Source organism: Protobothrops mucrosquamatus, unplaced genomic scaffold (genome assembly GCF_001527695.2).
Source record: "Protobothrops mucrosquamatus isolate PMUCROS unplaced genomic scaffold, P.Mucros_1.0 scaffold_103, whole genome shotgun sequence".
Taxonomy (NCBI): domain Eukaryota; kingdom Metazoa; phylum Chordata; class Lepidosauria; order Squamata; family Viperidae; genus Protobothrops; species Protobothrops mucrosquamatus.
Window position 1 is genome coordinate 32,207 of NW_015386179.1, and position 8,652 is coordinate 40,858.

General features: G+C 42.1%; 2 protein-coding genes across 2 annotated transcripts in view; both read left to right on the top strand.

Annotated features, from left to right (window-relative positions):
- NXT2 (nuclear transport factor 2 like export factor 2) overlaps positions 1–2,083 on the top strand; it is a 5,594-nt gene extending 3,511 nt beyond the window's left edge. The window contains exon 4 of the mRNA XM_015815671.2: positions 1,486–2,083. Coding sequence (XP_015671157.1) covers positions 1,486–1,664 — 179 coding nt within the window. The 3' untranslated portion in view covers positions 1,665–2,083. The remainder of the gene's footprint in view (positions 1–1,485) is intronic.
- A 2,551-nt stretch (positions 2,084–4,634) lies between these two features.
- On the top strand, positions 4,635–7,949 carry LOC107287162 (NTF2-related export protein 2-like). The gene is made up of 3 exons (XM_015815636.1): positions 4,635–4,731; positions 5,862–5,897; positions 7,356–7,949. Exons 1-3 carry the CDS (start codon positions 4,635–4,637, stop codon positions 7,532–7,534), a joined length of 312 nt encoding a protein of 103 aa, XP_015671122.1. The 3' UTR covers positions 7,535–7,949.
- Positions 7,950–8,652: the final 703 nt, after the last annotated feature.

Genomic DNA, 8,652 nt, shown 5'->3' on the forward strand with positions numbered 1-8,652 from the left:
ACACGTTTGATTGCCAGCCTGTTCATGGTAAGATAGCCTAAGAAAAACAGCGCCACCATCCACAAAGTTATTAATATGCACTGGTCTGGGTAATCTTTTCCGATGGTGTGAAGGACAAACAGCTCTTCCCTGAAATGCAATGAAAATATTTGAACTTATACAACTAGGCGCTATCTGAACGTTTCCACAACATCTGTATGATTCTTACTTAAATATTCTTTTAGAAAGGAGCCTTGTAAACTAGCATCCTGCGTAGTCCTTTTGAACGCAACCTTCAGTTCTGCATTTTGCTCCAAGTGAAGAATGAATTTTCTCCCAGTGCCCAGAGTCTCTTTGCAGGGTGAGATTAACGGCATATAAATTAAAACATGGCTTTGTCTACAGTGGAAATCCTCTTTTTCTCAGTTTGCTTGAAGGGTGACAGCATGCGGTTTGAACTATCAGTTCTCAAGAACGTGTCACAAAATGCTCGCAGTTGCAGAACAGAATTGCTGGCATCGATGTACTTGGATGGGTTTGAAAGAAAGAGGCAGGGGATACCAGCAGCATCCTGTGTGGGCGTGCATTTTTTTTAAAAAGGCAGGACATTGGATAGGTGCATCCCTACGCCCGCTGCTATGTAGATGTCACGGTTCCAACAGATGAAACTCTTCAAAGAACTTCGAGGCATTGTTTATCTTAAAGAATCTTTATTCAAGTTGCATGGCATTGGCAGGTACATGGTTGAAGCCAAATCTGAATTCCCCTCCCCTGAGCACATGGTATCAAAGCACAATTCCCTCCTACAATTAACTGTCATAAATCACATTCTCCAATTAGTTTGAAATGCAGGCTTTCCCTCCTGTTTTCTAACCCGCCAATTCTTATCATCTCTTATTTCAAGCTCTGAATTCACACACTAGTACAGTATTGTTATATCCAACTAACTCCCACCACATTCCGCCTCCTCCCCCAGCATCACCTAATTCTAAGAGTAAAGCATAAGAAAGAAAAAGGCTGCATCTTCGCATCCTCATATGTTGTCAAAGCAAGAACATCCAATGTTAGCCGCATTGACAGTAGACACCATTGATTAGACCACATCTCTTTGCTCAGATTAATCATAGGATAAAGCTGCTGAATTTTACTTCTAAGTAGGTACGGTAAGGATAAAGCGGATTTTACTCCGCTAGTCGTTGCCGACTCTAGGGGCTAGTGCTCCTGTCCGTTTCAACGCCATTGAGCCAGCGCTGTCCGAAGACATTCCCACGGTCATGTGGTCAGCATGATGTCACGGAGCGCTGTTATCTTCCCACCAAAGTGGTACCTATTTATCTACTCGCATTTGCATGCGTTTGAGCTGCTAAATAAGATTACTTCTAAACATTGGGAAAGAATTAGAACGAGATAGAATGGCTTTAAAGAAGATCTTTCCTTAGAAATGTTCGTGCTTGTGTTTAAAAGTAGGCCTCTGTGTTTTAGCTTCTTTTTCTTTCCTTTCTCAAGAGCAAGCAACTCAGAATCAGACTACAGTTCTCGTTGTGACCTGCGGGACCGTTAAATTTGATGGGAATAAGCAACAGTACTTCAACCAGAACTTCTTGCTAACAGAACAGACCACGAATAATAACACAGTCTGGAAAGTCATGAGTGATTGTCTCCGTTTCCAAGAAACCCCTCATTAGTGAGAGGAGCAACCGTGGGTGTCTTCGTCTGGATTTTTTATTTTTATTTTTTAAGTAGCCCTGGCTTTTGGGGACGAGCCTATTGAGTATGGAAATTCATCTGTCTCTCCACACCTCTTTGTACGTTTCGCAGCTTGTAGAATACGTTTTGTTTTTTAAATGAAAGAACTTCCTTGCTTTCAAGGTTTCGTTAGGCTGCATCGCAACGAAAAGACTTCCAGTTTAATTATATTGATTAGCTCTTTAGGTGACAGTGGAATCAATTTTGTAAGTGTTCTGTGCACTTTCTGACATTAACAGATTTCGAATTTGATACATGGCGGACCCTCCTCCTCCTCTGCATATTTGGGGAGAAATGCTATGAGGCACAAGTTTTGTTTACTTCAGTGAGAATTAAAAATGATGGTGGGAGAGACAAAGGTTGTGATTCACGAGGTCTTTTGGAATTTGTGGGTGTTGCTGAAACAAGTACAAGAATTTTGCTACAGGCTGGGCAAAGCAAGTGTGTGGCCCATTTATTCCCATGGAATTTCCCTACATGTTTATGCTGTTCTTAACACGTGTTTGCCTTTTTCATTTATTCCATAGCAGTAATTGCTTCAGATTCCAGTATTGGGAGGAGAGAGAAAAAAAGGTCTTATTAAAAGGGAAAACCCACCTAAGGGAGTCTTTTTAATTGTTCTCTACATTGTTCTTTATTTGTCATTTTTCACAGTGAAAAGTCCGAACATTTCTGAGCAGTTTCGGACAGGGATAAATAAATTTAATGCGATAGAAAATACCCCACTTTTCTCTCTTGCATGAGGGTTTTCCCTTTTGTTCCCCAAGTTTTCCCAATGTGTAGGAAAAGTGCTTGGTGCCTGTTATATTACCTTCCCATGCCGCACCAATCTTCCTTCTTCTTGTGCCATATCCGTTATCGGATGTTGGCGATCATGTTGGGGATCCTGTTTTTATCAGCAGCCGCACGAAAAAGTGCTGCTGAGTTTTGTCCAAACCAGTCCCTTAGATTTTGAAGCCACAATGTTCTTCTGCCTGGACCTCGTTTTCCTTCCATCTTTCCCTGGAGGATTAAATGGAGTATGCCGTGTTTTTATGGGAGTCACATCACGTGTCCGAAATATTCTAGCTTTCGTTTTTTAATTGTTTTGATGATTTCCCTGGGCTTTCCCAGGCGGCTTATCACCTCCTCATTTCTGATCTTGTCAACCCAGCTTATGCGTAACAGCCGCCTGTAAATCCACATTTCAAGTGCTTCTAGTCTCTTCAGGTGGCCTCTGTCAGAGACCAACTCTCTACTCCATAGAGCAGGATAGAAAAAATATAGCATCTGACAAGCCTGATTTTCAGTCTTAGGCTTATGTCGTGACTGCAGAAGACTGCTGTTCAAGCTTTTTCTATGACCAAATCCAAGTCCTGTATAATATTTGAAATGTCAAACACTTCTGCTCCCACTTCTCCAGTGCCACAAAATTTGAATAGTAAGAAGCATTGCAGGAAGAAAATTAACACTGAAAGCTTTCTACGGAAGTCTCTTAGTTGGGCATTTGTCATTTTATCATCTAAGACTGTTCTTTGATTGTCAGTTTGGGAGCAGCAAGAGATCATAAAATGGTGAATGCATGAAAAAATTGGGAAACTTATTGCTTATGCACAAGTGGTCCTCAACTCAGAACCATTAATTGGGCAACTATCTGAAGTTAACCCTGAAAAAAGCAATTTATGACCGGTCCTCGCATTTATGACCTCTGGAGCATCCTTGTGGTCACATGTTCGAAATTCAGGCACTCAGCAACTTGGATGTATTTGCAACAGTTGCAGCATCCCAGGGTCATGTGATCACTATTTGCATCCTAGCCAGCTCCTGGCAAAGAGAATTGGGGAAGCCAGATTTGCTTAATGACCGTACGATTCACTTCACTGCAGTGATTTGCTTAATAACTAGCAGAGAAAAGGTCGTAAAGTTGCTCACTGCTTAGCAACGGAAATTCTGGCCCCAGTGCTGGTTGTAAAGCAAGGAGTACCCATAGTGCAAAGATCACACGGAGAGATGTTTTGGCGATTGACAGTATGTCGGTGGGCCTTCTTCAGCTGCGCTGGTGACATCCTGAAGGGGATGTGGATGCTGGCCTGTTTCCGTGGCCTGTATGAATGTGCAGCTGTAAGGTGGCTCTTCCCCCAAAGGCAATTCTGAATTAATTTGATTAGTGTCATAGAAACAGGTTTCACAGCTAAGGCTGTGTCCTATACCAGGGTTCCTCAACCTTGACCACTTTTAAGACTTGTGGACTTCAACTCCCAGAATTCCTCAGCCAGCTTTGGGAGTTGAAGTCCACAAGTCTTAAAGTGGCCAAGGTTGGAGACCCCTGTCCTACACTTCTCATAGTTGCAGTAAAATTTTAAAAAGGGCCTTTGCATGCTTTCCAATTCAACAAAACCTTGGAAACTAATTATCTAAAGGGGTTTGCTACTCTGTCGGACATAAAAGTAATTCGTCAAAAGCAAAAGGGGATGGGATCAAATTTGATGTGGGGGGAGAGCTAAGCAGAAGAAAGGTCCAAATCTGAAAATTGTGCGGGAGGGGGGGGCTATGCAAGAAGTAAAATTTCCCAGGGCCTGTCTTTAGGGTGGACGATTTGGATAACAGCTTGAATGATTGCCGACTCCTTATTCTAAGCCCTGCTCCTGGTCACGTGACCCAGAAGAGTAGATCTCTGACTTGTCCCGTATTTACGAGCACGCACAACTTTCAGAGATCCGCATACCAGGCAAACGGGGAGCACAAATGCAGGTGCGCAGGGGCAGGAAACACACCAGCCCATGGGAAGGAAAGGCGTGCAGCGCAGCGAGAGCCCTGGTGGCGCCGTGGTTAGAATGCAGCATTGCAGGCTGACTCTGCCCACTGCCAGGTGTTCGATCCTGATGGAGCTCAAGGTTGACTCGGGCTTCCATCCTTCCGAGGTCGGTAAAATGAGGGCCCAGATTGCTTGCATTGCAAACCATCCAGAGAGTGGCGTAAAACACTACGGGACGGTACAAAAGTCTAAGTGCCGTTGCCATTATACACGTAGATCCAGAGAGGTAGTAAATAGAAATTCCGTCATAAGGTTTGAGATGAGCTGGATTCCAAGAAGAACCTGGCTAGGTTTCACTTACTCAAAGTAATAGGGAAAAAGATCTTTCCCAGGGCAATAAATGCCTAATTATCATTAGATACAATTACTCCAAAGGGCAAAGCTTTATTGATAGGAAACTGCATTGAAAGATTTCTGAAATCAGTCAGTAAGAGCTCATAAACCACTCAGGTATTTATTACCAGTGGATTCCATTCTGTCCATGAAGAGATCTTTGTAGGCACATTTTAAGGTTTTATTTTCAGCATGTAGCTTCTTTTTAACTTACAAGCTTCCCCCCTCCCCGCCATATGTTCATACACTTATGTAGAAATTGTATTGTACCCCTCTGAATCCTTTTTGAAGGTACAAGAAGAAAGCATCCTTACTAGGTTGAAAATAAAACAAGTCTAAAGAAAGCAAAAGTTGTAATGTTAAAAAATATATATTGGGAAAACAAGCATGTTCAGAGCCACCTGTGAAGGGGTTTGTTTCCAGTGGAAATTTATTCTGTAATATTGGGATTAATCAATGCCGAAGCAAGACATTTAGAAGGGAGAGTAGCCCATCCAATGTTGCTGTGCATGTCATGATGGAGAAAGTACCGCTCCGATAAATATTCACACCTAAGGGCATTGCAAAAGAAATTTAGTTGGCAAATGTGAAATTTGCATGAGAATATTAAGGCCCTTTGTTGATGGATGAAAATGGGATCTGCCTCCCAGAAGACCATTAAAATCATAATGGCTCCTTGGTGCTCTCTGAGCTTGCTTGTTTTCTTGCAGATGTTTCATTACTCAAACTTGGTAACGTCAGTGCTAGCGATGAAAAGTCACTCGGCACTTGAGCAAGCATGTGGTCACCACTAAAAAGTGCACAAACGTATTTAAGACTCCAAATCACAGCTGCCAATTCTTTGGCTGGTGTTGCTGTCATACACATCAAGCCCTTCCCAAGAACCTGGGATGTCATAATGCAGGGGTCTCCAACCTTGGCAACTTTAAGACTTGTGGACTTGAAGTTGAAGTCCACAAGTCTTAAAGTTGCCAAGGTTGGAGACCCCTGTCGTAATATATTGGCATAGATTCACTGNACACGTTTGATTGCCAGCCTGTTCATGGTAAGATAGCCTAAGAAAAACAGCGCCACCATCCACAAAGTTATTAATATGCACTGGTCTGGGTAATCTTTTCCGATGGTGTGAAGGACAAACAGCTCTTCCCTGAAATGCAATGAAAATATTTGAACTTATACAACTAGGCGCTATCTGAACGTTTCCACAACATCTGTATTATTCTTACTTAAATATTCTTTTAGAAAGGAGCCTTGTAAACTAGCATCCTGCGTAGTCCTTTTGAACGCAACCTTCAGTTCTGCATTTTGCTCCAAGTGAAGAATGCATTTTCTCCCAGTGCCCAGAGTCTCTTTGCAGGGTGAGATTAACGGCATATAAATTAAAACATGGCTTTGTCTGCAGTGGAAATCCTCTTTTTCTCAGTTTGCTTGAAGGGTGACAGCATGCGGTTTGAACTATCAGTTCTCAAGAACGTGTCACAAAATGCTCGCAGTTGCAGAACAGAATTGCTGGCATCGATGTACTTGGATGGGTTTGAAAGAAAGAGGCAGGGGATACCAGCAGCATCCTGTGTGGGCGTGCATTTTTTTTAAAAAGGCAGGACATTGGATAGGTGCATCCCTACGCCCGCTGCTATGTAGATGTCACGGTTCCAACAGATGAAACTCTTCAAAGAACTTCGAGGCATTGTTTATCTTAAAGAATCTTTATTCAAGTTGCATGGCATCGGCAGGTACATGGTCGAAGCCAAAATCTGGATTCCCCTCCCCTGAGTACGTAGTATCAAACACAATTCCCTCCTCCAATTAACAGTCATAAATCACATTCTCCAATTAGTTTGAAATGCAGGCTTTCCCTCCTGTTTTCTAACCCGCCAATTCTTATCATCTCTTATTTCAAGCTCTGAATTCACACACTAGTACAGTATTGTTATATCCAACTAACTCCCACCACATTCCGCCTCCTCCCCCAGCATCACCTAATTCTAAGAGTAAAGCATAAGAAAGAAAAAGGCTGCATCTTCGCATCCTCATATGTTGTCAAAGCAAGAACATCCAATGTTAGCCTCAATGACAGTAGACACCATTGATTAGACCACATCTCTTTGCTCAGATTAATCATAGGATAAAGCTGCTGAATTTTACTTCTAAGTAGGTACGGTAAGGATAAAGCGGATTTTACTCCACTAGTCGTTGCCGACTCTAGGGGCTAGTCCTCCTGTCCGTTTCAACGCCATTGAGCCAGCGCTGTCTGAAGACATTCCCACGGTCATGTGGTCAGCATGATGTCACGGAGCGCTGTTATCTTCCCACCAAAGTGGTACCTATTTATCTACTCGCATTTGCATGCATTTGAACTGCTAAATAAGATTACTTCTAAACATTGGGAAAGAATTAGAACAAGATAGAATGGCTTTAAAGAAGATCTTTCCTTAGAAATGTTCATGCTTGTGTTTAAAAGTAGGCCTCTGTGTTTTAGCTTCTTTTTCTTTCCTTTCTCAAGAGCAAGCAACTCAGAATCAGACTACAGTTCTCGTTGTGACCTGCGGGACCGTTAAATTTGATGGGAATAAGCAACAGTACTTCAACCAGAACTTCTTGCTAACAGAACAGACCACGAATAATAACACAGTCTGGAAAGTCATGAGTGATTGTCTCCGTTTCCAAGAAACCCCTCATTAGTGAGAGGAGCAACCGTGGGTGTCTTCGTCTGGATTTTTTATTTTTATTTTTTAAGTAGCCCTGGCTTTTGGGGACGAGCCTATTGAGTATGGAAATTCATCTGTCTCTCCACACCTCTTTGTACGTTTCGCAGCTTGTAGAATACGTTTTGTTTTTTAAATGAACTTCCTTGCTTTCAAGGTTTCGTTAGGCTGCATCGCAACGAAAAGACTTCCAGTTTAATTATATTGATTAGCTCTTTAGGTGACAGTGGAATCAATTTTGTAAGTGTTCTGTGCACTTTCTGACATTAACAGATTTCGAATTTGATACATAGCGGACCCTTCTTCTCCTTTGAATATTTGGGGAGAAATGCTATGAGGCACAAGTTTTGTTTACTTCAGTGAGAATTAAAAATGATGGTGGGAGAGACAAAGGTTGTGATTCACGAGGTCTTTTGGAATTTGTGGGTGTTGCTGAAACAAGTACAAGAATTTTGCTACAGGCTGGGCAAAGCAAGTGTGTGGCCCATTTATTCCCATGGAATTTCCCTACATGTTTATGCTGTTCTTAACATGTGTTTGCCTTTTTCATTTATTCCATAGCAGTAATTGCTTCAGATTCCAGTATTGGGAGGAGAGAAAAAAAAAGGTCTTATTTTTCTGGGTGTCACATCACGTGTCCGAAATATTCTAATATTCGTTTTTTAATTGTTTTGATGATTTCCCTTGGCTTTCCCAGTTGGCTGATCACCTCCTCATTTCTGATCTTGTCAACCCAGCTTATACGTAACAGCCGCCTGTAAATCCACATTTCAGATGCTTCTAGTCTCTTCAGGTGGCCTTCTGTCAGAGACCAACTCTCTACTCCATAGAGCAGGATAGAAAAAATATAGCATCTGACAAGCCTGATTTTCAGTCTTAGGCTTATGTCGTGACTGCAGAAGACTGCTGTTCAAGCTTTCTCTATGACCAAATCCAAGTCCTGTATAATATTTGAAATGTCAAACACTTCTGCTCCCACTTCTCCAGTGCCACAAAATTTGAATAGTAAGAAGCATTGCAGGAAGAAAATTAACACTGAAAGCTTTCTACGGAAGTCTCTTAGTTGGGCATTTGTCATTTTATCATCTAAGACTG